Source organism: Lathamus discolor, chromosome 5 (assembly GCF_037157495.1).
Source record: "Lathamus discolor isolate bLatDis1 chromosome 5, bLatDis1.hap1, whole genome shotgun sequence".
NCBI lineage: Eukaryota > Metazoa > Chordata > Aves > Psittaciformes > Psittacidae > Lathamus > Lathamus discolor.
Window position 1 is genome coordinate 110,106,039 of NC_088888.1, and position 22,790 is coordinate 110,128,828.

Consider the following 22,790-nt stretch of genomic DNA (forward strand, 5'->3'; position numbering starts at 1 on the left):
TCCACATCTGACCCATTGCAAGTCCTCACAGTTTATAAAGTTGTTTCTGCAAAATGGAGATTTGTAAAGGATGCTGAGATGTACAAATCCAACAATACTCAGTACATTATTATTTGACTGTGGCATCTTGTGAACAGGCTGTAGTCCATGGCATTTTTTGCATTAGCAAAAAGCTTACAGCCCATTTTGCTCTTCAGCTTACAGACCTCCATAGCAATGCTGCAAACCCAGAGAACATGCCTGGTATGACTTAGGCAGCTGATCTTCAGTTTGGCCACAGGAAAGTAGTGGACAACCTCTAGAAGGCCTTTTGAAGTCCCATATCCTGTCATTCTTTTCTCCTATTTATTATTCTCTTTCCTTGTTTCAGACATCTGTAATAAGAGCCAACCCTCTTAAATGTTTCTTCTACCTATATCACTCATCCTGTTTCTGCTTTTAAGATATAAATACCTTTAATCTGCACCTTAGCTTGGTTTAAAGGGCCCGAAACTGCATATTCCAACAGCTTGACTGATTCAAGGTCACATGCAAAGTCCTAACAGAAGAACGGATGCAGAATCACCTAGATCCTGGTACAGGATTTGTCTTAATCACAAACTCATCTTTCACTCCTTTCAATTAAAAAAAAACATATCCCCAAATTGTCACATCAGAGTTTCTTCAATCTCGAGTGGGTTTTGCACAGTTGACTTACAGGGACAATGACTAGTACTATCACCAGTACCCTCCTGTCACACAGTCTATAATCATGCTACTTTAGGAAATTGCACTGGCAGGAAAAAATAAATCAGTCTGCTGCCAGAAGCAGATTAATGAAATAAGTTCTCTGCAGTACTGAAAATACAGCTGTCTTGAGGAAATTCACTCTCAAACTGAACCATGGACCTCAAGGAAGACTGCAATCCTCTGGGCTCCGCATCAACAGGGGCATGAACACGTTGTAATGAAGACAACTAGTTTTCTTACAGAAAATAATGAAGGAAGAAGTGGTAATCACAAAGAATTACAGCAATTCCAATGAAAGGCTGAGAGAGTTGGGGTTGTTCAGCCTGGAGAAGAGAAGGCTCCAGGGAGACCTTAGAGAAGCTTCCAGTGCTTAAAGGGGCTGACAAGAAAGCCAGAGAGGGGCTTTTGACACGAGCCTGCAGGGATAGGACAAGAAAGAATGGCTTTAAACCGACAGAGGGGAGATTGAGATGAGATCTGAGGCAGAAGTTCTTCCCCATGAGGGTGGTGAGGCCCTGGCACAGGTTGCCCAGAGAAGTTGTGGCTGCCCCACCCCTGGCAGTGTTCAAGGCCAGGTTGGATGGGGCTTGGAGCAACCTGGTCAAGTGGAAGGTGTCCCTGTCCGTGGCAGGGGGTTGAAACTGGATGAACTTTAAGTTCCCTCCCAACGCAAACCATTCTGTGATTCTACGAAATGTTGACTTGTGTCACATGTCACTCTTTCCCATAGCAAAGGACATTTATCAATTTAGGAGATTAGTAAACCTTGCCTACAGAAAACTTGCAAAGACCAAAGTGACAGAAAAACACATCTTTCACTGTGTTGTTATGAATATTAAAAACAAAACCAAACAGGAAGGAAAATGTTTTTCAAAATCCAGTTTCTTGTCATTTCAGATGATCAGTAACTAAGGAATTTTCTGAATTCTCCTCACAATGGAAGTACTTCAGTTTCACTTTTTATTTGCATTTGCTCAGCATCCCTACACATCAGTTCCAAACTTTAAGGGATTTTATTTACGTTACAGCAGTGCTTTAAGGCTGCCCTCCACCACGCAATATGCTCTGTGTGTTTAGCAAACACAAAGATAAGTCCTGAAGATCTCATGTCAATTAAGATAGAGACAGTAGGACAGAGCTGAATGGTACAAGCAGAGTAATTGGGAAGGTTAGCAGAACTGCACACAGGAAAGCTCTATGTATTCTGTATTAAAAGAAAAAAATAAATTACCTCTTCATTTTATTGTTGTTGATCTTTTTTTTTAATGGTGGTTCAGTTTTTATGCTACTAGCCTAAGACTTGAGATACCTGGATTCAAATTCCTGTTCTGCAACAGACTGTTTCCACTGTGACCCTCAGGGAAGTAAGGTTCTTTTTTGTTCCTTCACTCCCTATGTGTAAAAAATGGAAAAGCTACTATTTCCAAACCTTGCAGAGGCATCATCCATCAAAGCATTTAGCCTGGCTACAAAAGGCTCATCTGTGTATACTCCTCCCTTTCTCCTTTACTGTAGTACATAACAGAAAGACACTACTTTCTGCAAACATACCACTCATCTTCCATCTACATTCAGAAACTAAGAAACAGCATCTCTTAACTACTTTACATTTAACTCTTTATCCTTTGCCCTCTGGCCATAACACCCTTGGTACCTTGATACAATTTTGGTGGCAGTTAAAGCAAATTGCAGCAGATGACTTCAATTTATAGCTGATAAAAAATATGGCATCTCAAGTGCCACATGCAGGGGTAAATACCGACCCCCAAGTAAGCTGCAGCTAAGTTAAAAGGAGCTTCAAATAACACGATAGGAAATTCCGCAGGAACTATTATTAGCTCCTGTTTATACTGTCATTTTTCTTATCAGTAGGAGATTATTTATACAGAGCCCAACCCAAGTGCTTCTTGTTTATCTTATTACAGACACCATTAAAAAAGTTTCTATAAAAAGCAGCTCCTGCATTTAAGACCAGCACTAGTAAATGTTATGCTAGCTTTTTGTTTCTTATCAATTATTCCTTTATTTTCAAGTCACTATTTAACACTTAGTTACTATTTTCCAATCTGTCCTCTTCTCTCAGTACACCAAGCACAAGAGATGGATGCTAAAAGCTGAGGCCACACTATTCTAAATTTATTTCAAGTGCTACACAAAAGACTTCCAGGTGATGCAGGGTGGTAGCCAGTGGATGGGCAAGTCAAATACATCCAACATCAGCACTGCAGCCTCCAGTACCAGTTTGATACAGTATTCCAACAGTAATCGAGGGTGTAAGATCAGCTCCTGTGGGTTACTGATCTGTTCTTGTAGAACTGTCCCCTTGCAAAAGTTCTTTGGCCAGAACAGGGGCTTCCACCTCCAAGTGCAACATAATGAAGAGGACCCTGAGATACTTGATTGATCACTGAAGGCTGAACAACCTTCTGAAAAGGTGTAATTTCACTGTAATGATCCTCCTCTACACCATCTGCTACTGACCATTCTTTGGATTTCATTTATCTATTTTAGCTCTTGTTTACTTAATTATTTACAGAACAACTTCACCACCAGGACTAAGTTGGTAAATACTGAGATGATACCATTTGGGATCATATATTTTGCAAAGCATTACCTCTGTCAATACAAACTGCTCTTTTAATGAACCAAAAGTAGTTCTGAGGCCTTCCTTGGGAGCCTGTTTCACAGCCTGAATGGGAAGGGATGCTGGATACCTCTGAAGAGTACACAAGTCAGCTAGCACTCATCAGGCCTAAGATGCTTTGGAAGTGAGAGCCCTCGGACACGTGCTTTCTGTGCTGGATCTCTGTCCCGAGCTATTTTCAGTCACTCTTCACCATGCTGTACTTTTGAGAGGAAGCTGATGTTTCTCCCTAGAAGTGCTGAGTATACTCATTAATCTGGTCCCTTCAAACATCTCTTTGAGATTTACTATTTCTTTTCAGATAAGCCGTAACTACGTACTTAACAGTGGCACATAAGTACTACACATCTGCTTACATGAGGCTATGGGTTATATTTAAAATGACTTGGCTCACGTAGACCTTCCCACCAAGCATATGGAGAATGACACAGTTCACCTGCCAAGGGTAGTAGGAGGAAGAGACTGGTGCATGACAGTGCAGTGCAAGCCTTGATGCCACCTTGTCCTGAGAAACTGCATCATGTGCAAAATACCACTTTCTTTTCTCATTTGAAAGGTCCACGGAAGCACCACTGCAAAAGGATGTAGCCATTTAACATTTAGATCTACCTGGTTAACCACTCATAATAAAGAACTGCCATTACTTAGGTCTTTGTCTGTCCCACTGAGAAACTCAAAAGCAACATCTAGTAATATTTTCTCTGATCACTGTGCAACTATATTCTGGATTCCCGCTCCTTGTTACCCAGGAGAGTTGAGTGGGATGGGTGTGAAGTCGTTTACTCTTAGGAGGAACAGCCTGGCAAACAATGAAAGCTCCCAAAGGCTAAATGCCAACTTAACAGCAACTGAAATGCAAGACAGTAGGTTGAGGAAAGGAGCAAAATGATGAGGTGTGAAGAGACCAGTCTTGACTTTCCTACAGTCTGCCTGCAGGGGTATCAAAGACGTACACCAAGACACCTATGTAATTATCATTGGCTCCTTTCCATTTACTGATACAGACTCTGTCTTAGACTTGGTGTGATAACTCTGATTCAATGGCCCGGCATGCAGCAGTCTGCACTGACAAAAAAATAAAATAATCAAAAAATGCTGTCTTCTTTTAGAGAGTCTTTTCCTGCAATTTTTCCCTCTTTGCTTTATTTCTGTTGAAGCTAGTTTGATTGCTGGTAGACATGAAGGTCAATTCAGACAGGGTAATTTCAGGACTACATGCAGGCAAGGATTGCACAGAAGTAGGGGAGGGACCTACTAACTGCCAAAACTTCAGAGTTCAGGTATAATTTAAGCAACTAGACTTAACATTTAATTTTTGAAGTACTAATGCTAACATCTGATAAGGCTAATAATATTCCTCAGTTACACTAAATGTTAAATATCATGATTTTTCAGACAAAATTGAAACCAGGGAAGGACAAATAATTTAGCCCAAGATCACAGAGAAGAGTTGGAGATGTGGAAGGAATTCCTAGCTCCATGGATCGAGCACCCATTTCTGCCTGCCTACCTCAACCTCTAGTATGTCTGCAAACCCAAATCTCCCAGGCAGATGGGTTCTTCTGACCTTTCAAATGCTGGAAATACCATAAAAAACAAATTCCCTCTTGCTGGTTTGTAATTCCTAGTCATCAAGAAACCTCAAAAATTACCTATTTTCAAGATTTAATTCAAGCTTGGGTTAATAAATTAGTATCTGTTATAGGTATAACATGGAATTGGAGCTATCTATTTCATTAAGTCTTTATCCTAAGATACTGAGATGCTAGAGCATATGCAGGGAAGGGCAATGGAGCTCGTGAAAGGTTTTGTGAGGAACAGCTGAGGGAACTGGGGATGTTGCTCAAAGGCAAGTGATTCAAAAACTTCAATCTATCATAATTATCATAAACTCCTGGATCACAGAATGGTTTGGGTTGGAAGGGACACTAAAGTTCATCTAGTCCCAATCACATTGCCAAGGCAGGGACACTTTCCACTAGACCAGGTTGCTCCAAGCCCCTTCCAACCTGGCCTTGAACACTGCCAGGGATGGGGCAGCCACAGCTTCTCTGGGCAACCTGTGCCAGGGCTTCACCACCCCCACAGGGTAGAACTTCCTAAGATATCTAAATCTCCCCTCTGTCAGTTTAAAGCAATTGCGCCTTGTCCTGTCCCTACAGGCTCATGTTAAAGCCCCTCTCCAGCTTTCTTGTCAGCCCCTTTACGCACTGGAAGGTCTCCCTAGAGCCTTCTCCAGGCAGAACAAGCCCAGCTCTCTCTTCCTGTAGTTATACAAACTATAGCTGTGTCTCCCTACTATTCATACACATTTTATAGTATAAATACATATTATATATATATATATCCCCATACATGAAGATGAAGATATGCATCTGTTTGCCACTCTCCACAAACAATTTTAGAATTAAAGAAAACCTTTTTCATTTTAAGATAAGAACTTGGGGCTTATTATAATGCTGTAAAATAAAATCTGCTAGCACAAGCCACAAAAAGAAAAAAAAAAGAAAAAAGTGATTCACTGGGGAAGTTCCATGATGTGCGGGACAATGGGTCTTAAATCAAAGGCATACATTATCATGACTAAGCTGACAGATCTGCACTGCAATGCAGAAAGCCAAGCAATATTCCAACATCTGCACCGTGCAGAGACAGGCAGTTAGGCACAGTTTCCCAAAATGAAGAAAGGACTCCCCGAGCTCTTACCTGTTACCTGTGCAACGACTGCTTGGGAAATTCTCCGATTGGCTAGGAAGGCTTTGATTTCCTCCTTTATCACGCTGCTGTCCCTCCTACCAAAACAAAAAAAAACCAAAAGAACACACAAAAAGACAGACAGACCAAAGTGCACTTTGGAGATGCAAAATGGCTTTACTTCCTTTATTTAGGGGACAAGGAGTGGGGAAGGCAGGCATTAAAATAGTCAAAGTGCCTCACCGGTGGACACTTCTTTTAACAAGTGTCACGTTTGATCAAAGTACCCTAGCAGGAGAATGGATGACTCATGTCCTATATAATTCATATTAGGTGCAGCACTGCCATATGGAATGTACAAAGTTTCATTACACAAGGATGAATAAATCTCACATACCAGCATAAAAACCTCAGTCATAAAAATGAGGCACAAAAATAAAATATAAAGGATAGCAGGGTCTGCCTGGTTAGCTGCACAAATGAATATACATACACAAACCTCCTTAAACCTTCCAAGGAAAAGACTCGAAGGAGAAAAGATTTTGCAACCTCTACCCCGCCCCCCCCAACCCCCCCCCCCCCCCCCCCCCAGTTCTTTAGTCCACAGCTTGCACTGAATGAACCTTGCACTGAATGAACAAGTGCCGGTTATTTAAAGCCTTTGTATGATTTTACAAGGTGTGCAAAGATAGTTCAGAAGAGACCAAAACTGCTAAAAAGAAAATAAATCTGTAGGTTGCACAGGGACTGTGATATGCAGAAAATTTTAACTGCAGTAAACACATACTTTTCTCTCCTCTTCCTCTTTCCTTTCCTGAGAAGGGCAGACAATTAAAACTCAGACTTTATCACTTAGTAGTTTGCCTTTCCCTTCTCCACTCCTGCCCCAGCAGCATTCAAGGCAGATTCAAGCTTGCAAATGTAAATGCAAAATAAATGCTATGTTGTGGGTTCATTTTTAGTTCTGTACTCAATGCTCATCTTCTGTATGCCTGCACATAAAAGTAGTTTCCATTTAAATAAGCATTAAAAGCATTACCTGAGACTTATTGCATAGGAACCCAAAACTCAAAGGAATGATTAAACTTCAGCAATGAGAACTCCTGCACACTGCTAAACCCACCACCTTCCTTCATTACTCCACTATCTTGCCGCCGACAGTACATGAGGTTGATCAGCTTTTCATACTGCTCATCTCTAATCCTCTCTTCCAAAAGCCACACTTTTACCCTAAGTATCCAAACTAGTTCAAACATATTTTTATCCTGGAGCTTATGGACCCTAGATCTATCACAGGTACTTCAGAAATGTTGTAATATTTAGGGTTTTTTTTTTTGGGGGGGGGGGCGGAAATAGAATTCCAATATTATGACCAAAATTGTTTTGAGACATTTGGCCTTTCCTCTTATTTCTTTCTGCTATCAAGCCCACTGACTCTGACCTTCATCCTCAGTAGTGTAATCCCCTCCTTTCATCTTTGTCATAATACTGAAAAGGAAGCCACTAAAGGTAAAGGAAGGTCAGTCTGAGTAAAAAAAAAAAACAACAACCCACTGGTTCTGAGTGAAGACTTGCTGCTTCTTCTTTATTATTTGTATTTTCCTATGCCAACCTGCAAATCTCAGAGTCAGCCCTGCCACAAACTCTAAACAGATAACATAACATGCTCTGCAGATCCCACTGGAAAGCATTAATCAAGCAGATTCTCTACTCGCCCTATATATGGAAGGAAATACAATTGGTATGAAGTAGTGGAGGAGGATTCATGTGAATCAACACTCACTCAGAAGTCTCCTGAATAAGAGGAGGGTGGAAAGTTAGTGCACTGACATTAATTTAATTTTTTGCTACAGATATTTCAACAGTAAAACAGACTGGGATACCCACACATGGTCAAGGCTTCTCTACACAAGACTAAAAGGCAGGTAAGAGGTACTGAGATAGCGACCATTACGGGACTAGCAGGGGAACAGCTATCTAAAGCTGTTCCTGCTTTCTTGGCAATAGCCATCACTACTGAGCAGTCCTCCAACACACTGATCTCTTCTGGAGGACCTCTCACTCTGACTTTCCAAACTTTTTACAAAGACTTCTACTAACCTCATCAGTTCCTCCACTTTGTCATCAATGTCCAAGTCCTCTTCAGAAGCTTCAAAACTGTACGACCTTTGAGCCAAGCTGTTTGCAAGTGGGTAGCGGGTAGGTGACATCTTCCCATTGAATGCAGACAACCTCTCGTTACTCTCCCTCCCATTCTGATTAGTAGTGCAAGGTTGTGGGGAGGTATCGTAACTGTTGCTCGGTGATGGGGACATCCCAGAATGCTGGGTCTGTGTTGAAGCTGTGGCTGTAGAGGAAGATGCTGGGACATTGTTGGTACTGTTGCTGTAGGAACCACCTCCATAGCTAGACCTTCTTCCAAATTTGTCACTATGCTCTTGATCAAGACGATCCAAGGTTTCCAGAGCGTGGAGGATTTCATGTCTGGTCATTCCAGTACGCCTCAGGCGCTGAAGCAGGTCTATCTGCTCTATGGTAAATCTTGGTTCGTCTGTGTAGTGAGACATGGTTTCCAGCAGACTAAAACAAGGTAAAATGTAAAAGCAAATAATTCAGTTCAATAGTTCTCTGTGGTACATGGAAGTACCTTGCATGCCAGAAAGATCAATTCTGATCCAAAACTTTTGAGTCACACACATGACAGAAATGGCAGCCCAATAGTCCACCTCCAAACAAGCTCAGCAGGCAACCTCCTACTAAAGCTTCTTTTCTTTGAAGTGCTCAAACAGCAATTCTCTCTTCTACTAGCATTCCCTACACCTTCTACAATAGTACCTTTTTGCTTTTGATAAACCGCTGCTACAGAGAGACAGTGGTTGCTCAGTAATTAAGGCTGCAGCTTGATTTCAGACAAAATATTGTCCATTGCTAAGTATCCCCCAGCTGGAAATCCCAGGCTCCAAACCTGTTAGGTCAAGGTTGAGGTTTTTTGGAGAAGTTTTAACCAGTTATGACATGAGTTTTATGAATCTCTTTCAAATCTTAAGTGTGAAGAGTTCAAGTTGCCCTAGCTTTGTTGCTACCTTGAAAAAAAGAAGATAAAAAACACATCTAGCGGAAATTATACTGGCCTGTAGGACCAAAGTTGATTTGACTGAAGTCCCATATCTGAAGTTTGATTTCTGAAGTCAGTAACTTTTGAACCTGCCATGTTGTCACAGATCACCTGCCCTAACAAGGAAAGTGCAGCACATCCAATTACTACTGAGCTTTCATTTAAAGAAATAAGTCTACAGCTTTTTCCCCTCCAAAGGCAGGCTCCTCATGTAACTCAATCATCATGGTGGCTCATCAAAAGCATTTTTAACACCTAAACTTCCCAAAGTGCCAGAACAACGAACACGTATTTGCTGCAAAGCCCAGAAATGGAACTGGGAAAAAAAATAAATCACAATATGCTCCTTTAGTCTCTTTTCTTTCCTAGGTCTCCTCACTGCAGATCCAAATGACATACAAATGACAAGATCACCTCCTTCAGAACTCAAGATCTTGAGGAGGGATGGCAGATGGAGGGCAGACAGAACTTGGCAAAGAGATCAAGGCATTTTCCATCCCTCTTGTGAATCTTCTTATAAGTCAATGCTTTATTACATTTCCTGCAGGAGAGCAGGGTGAAGAGATCACTCAAACTCCAGGAGACATGACAGAGCTAACGTACAATCCCTACAAGTGAGAGCAGACAAACAACAGCCTCGGGAAAGTCAAGCAAGAATTCCAAGGACCCGATGAAAACAGAAAGAGGGATGACAGCTGCCTCAATTACACTAGACCTTCCAGACACAGGGCTGCCTATTTCTCTCCACAAATGTTGAAGATTGCATCTCATTTCCATTTCTGCACTAGCACAGAGAAGTCCCCAACAGAATCCAGAGGTGACAATTTTTCAACTGCTGCATTTAGTCTTTTTTAAGATACATGAATTGCAGTGAAGTAAACAAAGTCTGTAGGTTTTAGGTGTGTAGCAAGAGAATCTCTTCAGGGGAGTAACCTCTCACTACACAGACCTGACCAGGCAATGGAAGCAGGTCCATCCTAGAGTCAGAGGGTACAGCCGTGTCAATGCTAGGAAATTAAACAGGGCCCAGGAAGAGCCATCGTAGCATCTACATGCAATTGTCTGCAGCATTACTAAATCACTGCAGCTGTCTTTGGCAGTTTTGGTCCAGCACAACCAGTGCACTTCCAACCAGTTCACAGCCTCTTTTCAAGACCTCGCACAGAGCAGAAACCACAAACCCTGTCTGGATGCAGCCACTCAGTCCCAAGGCTAGGAAGGTCTGGTACTATGGAGGTGCCCAAGTGGCCTTGAGGTTGAAGAACTGCCACTGAGAACTGCCTTAGTTAAGCTATAGCTTAGTAGAGCTGTAGGTAAAGAGTAGCTATACAGACAAAGCCACAAAGCCAGGATGCATGAACCCACAAAAATGGCATCTGCAGCCTGGAAAATACAGAAATGAGAAAAAGCTCCTGTCTTTGGCCTCATCAAGCAACTATTGAGCCCTTTTAATTGTTTCAACTGTGTGGACATAGGAGAAAGAAGCAGGAGGACAACACAAGGGGATGACTCCCATCCAAGAAAATGACTGTGTGAGAAGACAGACGGACTACAGCCACGTAAGTGCTTCAGTCCAACCGGAATGCGCTGTCCTTTGGACAATTGATTACTGAAAACGTACAAGCCATTTTAAAATTTAAAAGACAAGCACCCAGATTATTTTACTAAGAGGAGGACATAGCAGCCAATGCAGCAGTAGACTAGTGACTGACTGGAATTGTAACAACTAAAATTTGGAAGTCACATCTCAGACTAAGACACTCAGAGCTTGACAAGGAGCATTTGTAAACAGACATTGTGTTCCAGGTTTGGCCTCTGCGTCAGGGGAGGCAAGGCTGCACAGTGCTTTTCTCCAAGCATTGTGAGAAGTGTCACAGTGACTTACTGACTCACATCACAAACTCCGATACAGCCTGAAAGCCCCCCATGTCACCTCTGAGTGTATGGTTTTCAGATAGCGGATCTCTTCTTAAACATCTGGCCTTGAGATGGTTTTCACTAGATATGCCAGCTTGCCTTTCCTTAGAGATAAACCCATCTGGTGCATTTCTTACCTGTATTTCTAATGCTACCATTTCTGGATCAACACCAAGTTTCATGTGCTCAAGTACTTTTTTGAACTGGAGAATTTAATGAACAAGAGCCTCCATGCAGAACTACCTCTACCCAAAATTCTTATTCTTTAAAGTTTAATACGAAAACATACTTTAGACTGTCTAGGTTAATCTCCCATTTGCCACAGACCTAAAAACCCAAAACTTTTGTCCTTCTAGCCCGAGAACTGAAAAACTAGCATCTGACAACAGCATGACTTTCCAGGTAGCTTCAAAGATGCCAGGTAACACAGAACTTGCCATTTCCTGCAGCAGTTTGTGGCCATGGCCAGTCATTCCTTTTAAAATTTAAGTGTTATTCCTAATTTGTCTAAAATGTCAGGGCTGTGCTTCTAGATCCGGGTTGTCAGGCCAAATTAATCTCTTTTAGTGAATTACACATAATCCTTTAGTGAATCCTAAGTATCCTTTAGTAAATTACTAGCGAATTACATATAATGAACTGCAGTGTTCTTAGCTGCAAGAGAAATGGTTGACCTGGGTCGGAGCAATCCCAGGCACAGCTACAGGTTGGGCAAAGAAGAGATTCAGAGCAGCCCTGCAGAGAACTTGTGGGTCGTGGTTGATGAGAAACTGAACATGACCCAGCAGGGTGTGCTCGCAGCCGAGAAACCAACCGTGTCCTAGGCTGCATCAAAAGGAGCGTGACCAGGTCGAAGGAGGTGATCCTGCCCCTCTGCTCTCGTGAGACCCCACTTGGGAGTATTGTGTACAGTTCTGATGTCCTCCACATAAAAAGGACATGGAGCTGTTGGAGCAAGTCCAGAGGAGGCCACGAGGATGATCGGGGGCTGGAGCACCTCCCATATGAAGACAGGCTAAGAAAGTTGGGCTTGGTTCAGGCTGGAGAAGAGAAGGCTGCTTGGAGACCTCATAGCAGCCTTCCAATATCTGAAGGGGGCCTATAGGGATGCCGGAGAGGGACTCTTCATCAGGGATTGTAGTGACAGGACAAGGGGTAACGGGTTCAGACTTGAACAGGGGAAGTTCAAGTTAGGTATAAGGAGGAAGTTCTTTACTATGAGGGTGATGAGGCACTGGTACAGGTTGCCCAGAGAAGTGGTAAATGCTCCATCCCTGGCAGTGTTCACGGCCAGGCTGGACAGAGCCGTGGGCCACACGGTCTAGTGTGAGGCATCCCTGCCCATGGCAGGATGGTTGGAACTGGATGGTCTTAAGGTTCTTTCCAACCCTAACCATTCTATGATTCTATGACCTGTTGTAGGTTGCTGTATGTGGGAAAAGTGGTCTGACCTCCAACTTGTCCCATGTCAATGTACCAGGGATGTGCTGTGCATGTGCAGTAACTGCGATCGCACAGGGATGCAATGGCTGCTGGAGAAGGCCATCCTCTGCTGTAAGAATGAGATATTCAGTGACTTTCAACTTACGTTCCGCTGCATCCTCTTAATCTGCGGACTGCTCCTAAGAGGCTTGCAGAAAGTAATCTAAGAGTAGCAAACCTACTGTTAAATTAAATCCATCACACGATGTTAATACAACCACTGGAAAGATGTGGCAATTTGAAAAAACAAAGCAAACCAAACCAAATTCAATGGTCTGTCAATTTGACCATGCAAAATATTCTTCTAGCCCTCCAACCTTTCTAGAAAACTTCTGCATAATTTTTCCAATGCTTAAAAAGATAAGAACACCAAAATCAGATACAGTATCTCACTGCTGGTCTAACTAACGTCATATACAGTAAAAACTGCCTTGCTTATACTTACATACACAACATATATTGCATCTGACACACTTCTCTTTGGTCTTCTTGATTTTGAACTCTTATTCACATTTTCAGGTACTTTTCTACACAATCATGAAATCTAGAAACAATGCTTCTTAGTTTTATGCATTGAAAACTGCAGGAACTGGGAATTTTCCATTAAAAACCCAAAACAAATATTGCAAAACGTGGTATTATTGAACATGTTCCAACACTGCCAACTATCTACTCCTTTTTAATGAATAACTACAGTAACATTATTTAGAACTTTTATTCTTGCAGGGCTGCAGTTATTTTCCCTTTTTAAAATATATGAATAAACGTACCCTATTTAAAGACCAATTTACAAAGCAGTTAAGTAAATCAGCCGTTTAAAAATCATTGTAATTTCATTCACCTCGTTAATTAGTGGATATTCTCCACTACTTCATCTCCCCCCATATTGCTGTAAGAGCCTCTTATCCTCCTGAACTCCTCTGGCTAGCTTTAACTCGATTTGCTTCCCCCCTCTTCTTCCTTATGAAATACAATCAACTGCAAAAGTAACAAGAAGTAAAATAAGATGGAGGCAAGCAGAATGACTGGGGGCATGCAGGAGAAAATAAAGATAGCAAATACTTTTCCTTCAAGAACAAAGACTGTGGACCAACTGCTTTGCCGTAGTCAAACTGGCAAACTTCACTGCCACAGTAGTGAAATATCCTCAACAGTTGCAGATCTTAGCTTATTCACATGCTTCATCTCCTTATCAGTTAGCAAAACTCTCACCAGTTACTGTCAAATTTCCTTGGCAAGATAACCAAAATAGAAAGCATAACCAAGAAAGAATTGTCATGCACTTTTCTTCCTGAAATTTTGAAAGCAAGACCTCTAGAAAGTACTAATTAAGCTCAAATCTATAATTGACCAACTTTTTAACAACTGAATCTGGCCCTTAGAGTAAACTATTTAGATCCTGACAGAAAAAAAATGTAGACTGAGGTATCAAATTTATTTACATTTTTTACATTGAGTTGGCAGACGCATCCCAAGTAAGACAGACCAATTCCACTTCCTGTCTCTTGGTATCGATAAAGCATTAGAACTTCAGGTTTTTGGCTCATCTAAAAGGAACCTGAGGTACCTGAATATAACACTGAAGGGAGAACTATAAGGAGCTAAATAAAAAAGAACTTATTTCACCCCCCCAAATCCATAGATATAAAATAACAAGCAGGTCTCACAACCAGCCGGATGCAGCATTGCTCTTTTCCACTTCTAACACCACTTTCTGAAGTCAAAGCTGCTTCGAGGCATAATTACTCTCAATACCATTGCTTTTCCTTGTCATACCACCAAGACTTAGTCTTTTTTTTTTGTATGAATTTCACTCTTTAGATATGAGGATCCCTCCCCACTTTGAAAGCACTGATCTTGAGTGGGGGTATGTAGCAAGTTAACAGGGGTGTTCTCTTCCCTTATTTCCCTGCATCTCGTAAAGAAAAGCAAGGAAAAAGAAAGCACAGTTTTCTCACCTACTATCACAGCTCAAGCCCCCACAGATACAAGAATCATCTACCTGACACTAACTTTCTAGGTGCTGGAACACAGCAGAATAATCCCATAAAACCAGCTAGGAGCTAAGTCCATGTCCAATTGAACTTCAGAAGTTCAAAGCATTTCAATTACCTATTTGGGAATAAGGCCAGACACCAGCCTTAACACCTCTAACACTTCAAAAAATGGCTCTGGACTCCTTAATGATCACAAGAAATCATTTTTTCCACTCTTTTACTCACTATACATGAGTAGGAAGTACTCTAGCATCACTGAAGAGATCGTCTTCTGCCTCCCCAAATATCCATTAAAATTCACTGCTTTATCTAATAAGCTCTGCAACCAGTTGCAATTTTTGATAAAAGACCTATATTTGATATAATCTGCATAATATGGATGTGGGCTACAGCCAAAGTGTTCTGAACAGGATCCTCGTAATTGGTTTAAGAATGATTCTGATAAAGTCACATTAACTGCAGCAAACAGGATGGGGGGAGATGCCAGCTTCTGCCCTCCTTTGACATATGGCACATACTGCTGGTCCAGGGTTGGACGCTAACAGCACTACACTGTCCTGCCAGCAGGATCTTCAGAAGTTGTAATCTTCTCTTTGATAGCACCATCACTTTTTACAACGTAACATATACTTTCTTAGTATCATTGAGTACAGTTTTGCCCTCTAAATGGAAGAGCAAAATTACAAGGTAAAGATGTAGCTTTTCAGCTGAAGAAGGTTATCCCAAAACACAGCACAAAAATTACTTCCTACAACCAGTTAACTGAACAAGTGTTTTAGCCATCATGGTTTTTCTCACAGCTTGAACTCCTTTGCCTGCCAGTTGTTTTCCTGTGTGTATGTGCATACAGTACTAGTGAGCACCGCTATCTGAACGACTGTGGAAATGGATGTCCTCCAGCTGTGGTGGCTTTGCATGCCCAGGCCACAGACCACGTACTGGTCTGCAAGCACCCTCGGTCAGTATGACTGGGCTGCTATGTTTCCTTTCTACATGAGGTCTCTGATCTAGACAGCAAGGAAAAATGGGTATTAAGGATGGCACTGCTATTTCCAAAGGGAACATAATTTGCTTATCAACCAGCCCGATACTCAACAACCTATTTCACATGAACTACAGCTCCGGACGCTTTCTATCAGAACCAGTGACTATAAAAAAACTCCACTTCCAGATGGCCCAGTCTGTTACTATTTTAACCATGCTTTATATTACGCAAGCTTGTTTATCTCTCCACACATTTTTGTGAGCTCCAAGGACCCAAGTAAAGTTTCATTCACTCCTTCCTTTCCTACATCTCTTCCACCATTACCATCCCAAAGGACACAGCTAGTTCTTACAAAATGCTCAAGAAAGAGATCTTCATGCTAAGCTATAGCTGTTCCACAAGCAGAGTGGTTGATGTATATCACAAAGTAAACTGTGCATACCATGCACTCATGTTCAGAGGCAAAGACTGTGACCCATCAAGTGCAGCTCTAAGGCACGATCGGAACCAAACTGGGACCGTTAGGACATAACACTAGTCTTCTGAAATTCAAGCTTTGGCCTTTTCTTTCTTACTGAACAAGTGCATCTCCTTTTATTCACAGTCAACTTAAATATTTCAGAAGTACCCAAAGCTTTGCACTATATTAAGCAAAGCTGCCTTCAAAACAGCAGTTGATGCTATGAATTCTGGGGCGCAACAGAGGATTAAGGATCTGACTCATCTGAGCCAACATTTATGCTCATCAGTTGCAACTCCAATGTTTTCAGTGGAGTTGTAGCAGTTTTCAAGAGAGAGAAAAAAAAAAAAAATCAGGCCTCAAGTGCTCATCATGTCAACGAACACAGAGCCATCCTTATCCATACGTTAGCATAATCATCTCCTGCAGTTGCATCTCTTAGTTCTGATTTTCAAAGAGGACTCTACTCCCATTCATCCTGATTCACAAACAAAATGTAATGCTTGTAATGACTGCTCTCATCCAAGGGAAACGAAAGCCTTACTGCAGCAAGGAGTGAAATCAGTCTACAAGCTGATCTACTGAGGTTAAACGTCACCGGTTCTGTTTATGAATGCAAAACAGTGTCTTATGAATGCAGAACACTGCCATACGCTTTCGATCAAAATGGTGACAATTAATAAGAGCAGCCTGAAACTTCTGAAAATAAATCCAACGTAATCAAATACTCACCGCTACACAAATTACAGAAGGCAAGCTGAGAGGAGAATATCAACATACCATTTCTTCAGGAGGCTTCAAGTTTCTCAGCTAGTTAAAGAGCCCCAAACCCAAATTCTCCTCTTCCACATAAACTTTTCTTCCACTAGATCTTTGACATTCTTTACTGCTGATAAAATACTTTTTACTGGATGCTGGCACACTGGCAGTAAGCAAACCTTAGCAGTTTTGCTGCTGATTCCACTTGGGTGAGTAACTTACTCTGCTTTATAGTATCTGCTTTACATCTTTGGGAGAGAGAGAACTTGATATTGATCTTACAAGGCAAAAATATGTGTATATAAATGCCAATTATTGTCATAATCCAAGTCTTACAAAAGGGACTGACCTCTGACTAAGCACAGGGCTGGGAGCCAGATACTTCTGAATTCTACTCAAAGCACAGACTGATTCACACTGACACCTTATCTGCCTAACCCTAACCTTCCCTGCTTCTAAAATCCGAGTTTCCTACTATTGTTGCAATTTTACAGCAATGAGGCAGGAATTCAAACTCTGAAGCTGGATCAAGGGCAGAATTAAGGATCATAAGGAGTAAGAAATGGAGAGAAAAGCTGTAGTGGCAGCTGACTGCTGAACCAGGGCCTGAAGCCCAAACCTGTGCCAAGAGCAAAGGAGGAGATCTTGGATCTGGGAGCCGAAGACTAAACTTTGGATACATAAGCTAAGTAACAGAATCAGGGCAGGACTTGTGCGTACTTGAGTTACACTGCTAAGTAAACCTCACCAACACACCAAAATACTGTTGCTATTACACCTGAGGAAAACAGTCATTGCAGCAATAAAACTGAAACATGGATCTAACCTAGCCACCAGACTGGCAAGCCACATTTTCAGCTGTCAAGGTTACTGGGTAGGTATACTGCAGTCTTCTGCCTCCTCAGTTCACTTCAGAATTTAATCACTCCTTCATTAAAACCCAGCACCTCAGAATTCTCTATAAGGAGAAGCTAGCTGGAGTATCTAAATACTTGAACAGATCTTTCCACAGAATACCCCCACATAAGGCAGGGAAGTAGAAGTATGCTAATTTTTGAGACCAAGAGCTCACAGGAAAAGCCTGGCCTTCAGACAAGTCAAAATTACTTGTTCAAAGTCACAAAGGCGTTCTGCAAGAACGCAAACCAAGCATCTGGCCAGACTTAAGAGGGTTTTCTCACCACACATGAAGCCATCCTACAGGGTCCTTCTATAGCATCAGGTATGACAAGGCGTAGGACAAGTTTCAAGCAATGCCATCACCAGGATTTCCCCCACCTCTTCCACACATAAAGGAAAAGAGACATTCTGAAGTATTTCAGGCAGTCTTTCCGCCTCAGGATCTATTACCATCAGTAACAACCAACACAGTTAAAAGAGAAATTTTTATTTTGGAAAACTAAAATCCAAACCCAAATAGATAACTGCAGCTCCTTGAAGAACGTAGAATGATACAAACATGGGGTTTTGGCTATGTTTGCTTCCATATTAAAAGTTCTATTTTATTTAAAAGCATTTCAAGAAGAAACACACATCCTAACCAACACACAGCAACAAACATCCGTTTGTGCAGCCCAGATCAAGCTAGGGAAATTTCCTCTTGCGTGACACAGAGAAGACGCAGCTTATAATCTTAGGGCAAGTCCAAATCCTGCTCAGAGTAGGAGGAGAACACTTGAAGATGCAAGTGAGATGGTGAACCAACCTATGACCTGTTCTTCAACCCTTCTGCATAGCTCCAGGACTCGGTGAAAATCACCACAGACCAGTTCTGCTCACTAACTCAGGAGGAAAATCAGCCAACCAAACAACCAACCCACCCATAGCTAGCATTTGCCAGAGTTAGCAAGCTGGATGAGCTTAGAGAAGGCTCTGATGATTGCTATTACCTACTCAACAGATTAGGACAAGCCAATTTGGCCAAAAGCATAAGCAGGCGTAAGAGGCACGTGTGGAACAAGATCGCTTTATGGTACCTTTCAGAACGGCTTAGCTGCTTGTGAAATCAAATTAATTCATCTGGTTTATCTTGAGTAAAAGTAAGGGCTCAGACAAGATACTATTTCAGTTAAGGAAGCTTAAAACACCAACTATTTACACGATACCTTGTCACTGAAGACAAAAGGAACAATTTAGGAGAGTTCTCTTTCACCCAAGTTTAACGAGTTTCACATCGCATTTCAAGGAAGCTGGACAAAAGTTAACACAGCTCAGCAGGCAATGACTTTCTAAGTCACTGTAACTCCACTGTCTACTTGTCAGCATGTGCCAGCTTCAGTATCATTCACACACTTGTTCCTTTTTTTCTGTTCCTTTTCCTAAATGATGACAAGGCTTCGATCTAGTCCTTTTTCATCTCCATTACTCACACTGATTTTCTTTCCACTCAGCAGGCTTTTCCTCACTCCCAAGACAGCTCTGTCACTGCTGGCAGTTAGATTCACAAACCAGCCTGATAACTCAGGTAAACTTTAAGTGATTATGTTGATTATGTTGTTTGGTGAGGCACTGGAATAGGTTGCCCAGGAAGGCTGTGAATGCTCCATCCCTGGAGTGTTCAAGGCCAGGTTGGACAAAGCTTGGGTGAGATGGTTTAGTGTGAAGTGTCCCTGCCCATGGCAGGGGGTTGGAATTAGATGATCTTGAGGTCCTTTCTAACCCTAACTATTCTATGATTCTATGAAACTGTCTAGTTCTATCAGAAATTGTATTTTGAGAGATAGTTTGAAACATACAACACAAATACTGATGGCCGTATTAACACTCACTATTAACACGTATTAATTAATCGATACTGCCCTAAGTCTGTGAAGAGTCAGTAATTACGGAGAACTCAACAGAGATTTTCTTTCAGGAGCTAGAGGAAGACTTAGTTTTGGATAACTGACTAATTTTTGGGACACCAAAATCAAGAGCCTTGTGCTCACACTATGCTTCAAATGCCTCTCAAGTACTGACTCTCATTCAGCTGTGGATAAAAATTAAGTAGGTGAAATGGCAACTGCAGCCAGCTGCCTACTTTGCTGTTCTGACAGAGGATGCTTCCCCTTCGTAGAAATAAACTACCCTCTAACCATGGTAGTTTTAAGACTGTTTAACTTTAATCTTATTCAGCATTTAAGTTAAAACTTACTTTTATTTTTTCCTTTTTTTTTTAAAGACTCTGTTTTCTTCTTTCCCCTTCCAAAACCACGATGCCTGCTTACCCTTTTTCAATGATATCTGTGGTTTAATCTGGAAACTTTATACCTAAGTGGGTCATCTTGGCCCATTTAGTCTAATTTAATACTCTTTAATCCCTTCCAAAGAGGTTTACCCCAGCATTCACTCAGTCAAAAAATCATCCACCTATACTTCTATTGCATTCTCGATGACTGCATTAACTGCACGTATACTGGAATAAATGGAAAAAGCTGCTACCTCTTGGATGGGAAGGTGGAAGCTGATTTACAGGGCAGAAAATGTACAGGGGCAGAACATGACTGAAATCTAGCCAAAACATGGGAAATTAAAACTAAATAACTCACAGTTTAGAAATTCATGTTAAAAGTCTGCTTCAAAGTAGTAGCTGACATGCCGTCCTTGTGCTCACACAAAGTACAGGGGAGCTCTAAGAACACTGCAATCTCTGAACTACCAGTGTAATAAAGATGCACAGGGCAATGCAGCCTTACCTCCAGACTTCTTTCCTGCTGTGAACTAGATCTTTACAATTTCAAGTGGTGATTTTAATACTGAAATCCAACATATTTCCAACTAAAAGAAAGCAGAGGAGGTGGCTCATCAGGCTGGCAACAAAGTAAGAAACCACTAGTTTTGAACAGAAGACTAAGCCACCAGAAGTAGAAAATAACTAATTAATGGTTGTATCAAGAAGGCTTTTTGAAATACACCAGTAATTTAGTTTCAAACACAAAACCCATGGCAGTCGTTACTTTTCACTGTGAGTGCCTCTACAGAAGTCTACGAGTACACTGCCACTTGTACTGAGACTGTCCATGTGCTGGATGAATAATCATCATCCTTGTAATAATCCATCTAGGAAATTTTTTCTTCATTCACAGTTGTCCAGTTTCTTGCTATCTGTTCTGTAGACAGAATTTCTCTTTCCAACTCAGTCTGACAGAAGGTACAATCAGAAGTCAAGAGGTCAAAGTATCTCAAGAATCTGATTGCCAGTGGACAAGAATTTGGTCACACCTCTAAAACAGGAATGGGGAACAGTGATATAGAACTGGCCAATGAGAGATGGGTGTACAGCACAGTACAGGTCAATCCCTTCCTTTAAGCCTGACAAGCTTCAAGTTTTGAATTCATTTGCTTGCTTGTTGAAGAAACAGCATGGATACCAACTACATTGAAGATTTATGACAGAAGTCATTTGGAAGAACAAATTAATAGGCTCAAATTCAAATATGAGATTTGGACAACTTCAGTTTATACCTGAATTCCAGGTACAGCAGCACTTACTTGGGCCAACACATCCAACTCTAGTGTTAGGTTAGGTGCCCCAGGTTTTCTGCCTTTGCTATGTAACACTGCGTTAATGGTGTACTAATTGCGTTTCACCAAGTCTGGCGCTAAACTCTCTTGCACAGCTCTGGTACCCCTCTAGTATGTTCAGTAGATATACGGAGACCTCTGTTTCAACAGTAACTTTCTAAGAACTGCATGATGTTCCCTTTCTTTCAGTGACAGAAAAGTAGAAAAAACACATCAGCCAGACCAAGAGAGAAATTAAATGCTTCTGTTCCCTGGTTCAAATATCTAACAAATACCAAACCAGTGGAACCCTCCAATTTAGCCAACTGTTGATAATCACTGCAACCATTTCTCTGCTCTTTTCAGACAAATTAACAGGGGAAAAAAAAAAAAAAAGCGAGCAAGCCCAAACTACCAAGCAACTCTTCATCTTTGCAGGTTTTTGGTTTTTTTTTTTAGCTTGTACTTACACTACTGGAAAAGTTCTGAGCATACTTTACATGGGGATGGGACGTCACAAAGCCTGTTGAGGGTCTTCAGTGTTATTCACCATTCTGTAAGACACAATGAAAAGATATGAGAATGCTGAGAGATTTCTATGAAAGGCAAATACATTCTGACTTCTTCTTATCTAACTTACAATTACACAACCAGCTTAGAGGAATTGCAAATAATCTCCTGTTTAAGAAAACAAAACCAAAACCAAAACCAACTAACAAAGCCTTCAGGATCCTTCTCAGTCATCCAACGCATCCCTCTGCTAAAAGGCAACAGAATGTACACCAACCAGTAAATACAGCCATGGTTAAGAAAAATGCTCCCTAGAACCACATAGTTTTCTTATATCATCTTTCTATTTATTCTTTCTTTTTTTCCTTAATTGCCTGTTAAAGCCTCAGCCTCTTTCTTTACTTTCAGTGTGAGCTTTCACACGGTCTGCAACGGACCCATGGTCTTTAAAGTATGGCAAATAATCTTTTACATACAAACATCCTATGGATTATAATGGCTCAAGTTATTCCTGGATACTTCATAGATCTAAACAAGGCCAACCAGCTGAGTATTCTAAGTTTGTGTACACCCACAGGTTAAAAAATGGAAATGTTGAAGCACGTTGCTCTGGATAATCTGTGACTAATCCAGGCCCACATATAATCCCAGACAGATACTTCAGTGGTAGACTCCTAAGGAGAAATTTGATGGCTGGTAGTGTAATCAGTCCTGAGACAAAAATTTAAATTACAATTGATTTCTTTTGGCCACAAGTAAATTAATCTATGCAATCATTTAGCCTTATGACAGTTACCTACCCTTTTAACTCACAAAAGCTATTAAAAGGATTATTTGGCTAACATCCGCAGAGAGTTTAGAAGACAGGTACTATGTTCTGAAAAGGAATGACCTAATAGAATTTTCTTTAGCTATCACTGCTGATGTCTTTCTCCACAAACTAACAAGGACTGAAGTGCTTCAAAAGTCAAACTATTAACCAAGAGAAAGACAGGATCTAGGAAGATACAGAAAGA

General features: G+C 41.2%; 1 protein-coding gene across 19 annotated transcripts in view; it reads right to left on the reverse strand.

Moving 5' to 3' along the window:
- The window catches only part of HMBOX1 (homeobox containing 1), a 113,887-nt gene that overhangs the window by 43,431 nt on the left and 47,666 nt on the right, over window positions 1-22,790 (reverse strand). For 17 of the 19 annotated variants that reach the window (XR_010613285.1, XM_065681907.1, XM_065681898.1 and 14 more), the window contains exons 2-4: window positions 21,735-21,818; window positions 8,168-8,647; window positions 6,080-6,165 (exon numbers count right to left, since the gene is read on the reverse strand). Coding sequence is in view for 18 of the 19 variants with exons in the window: in XM_065681907.1 (XP_065537979.1) it covers window positions 6,080-6,165; window positions 8,168-8,647; window positions 21,735-21,757 (589 nt within the window). In the remaining variant the exon portion in view is untranslated. Of the gene's footprint in view, window positions 1-6,079; window positions 6,166-8,167; window positions 8,648-20,456; window positions 20,539-21,734; window positions 21,819-22,790 lie in introns of all 19 variants that reach the window. The other 2 variants (XM_065681901.1, XM_065681902.1) reach the window with 2 other exon arrangements.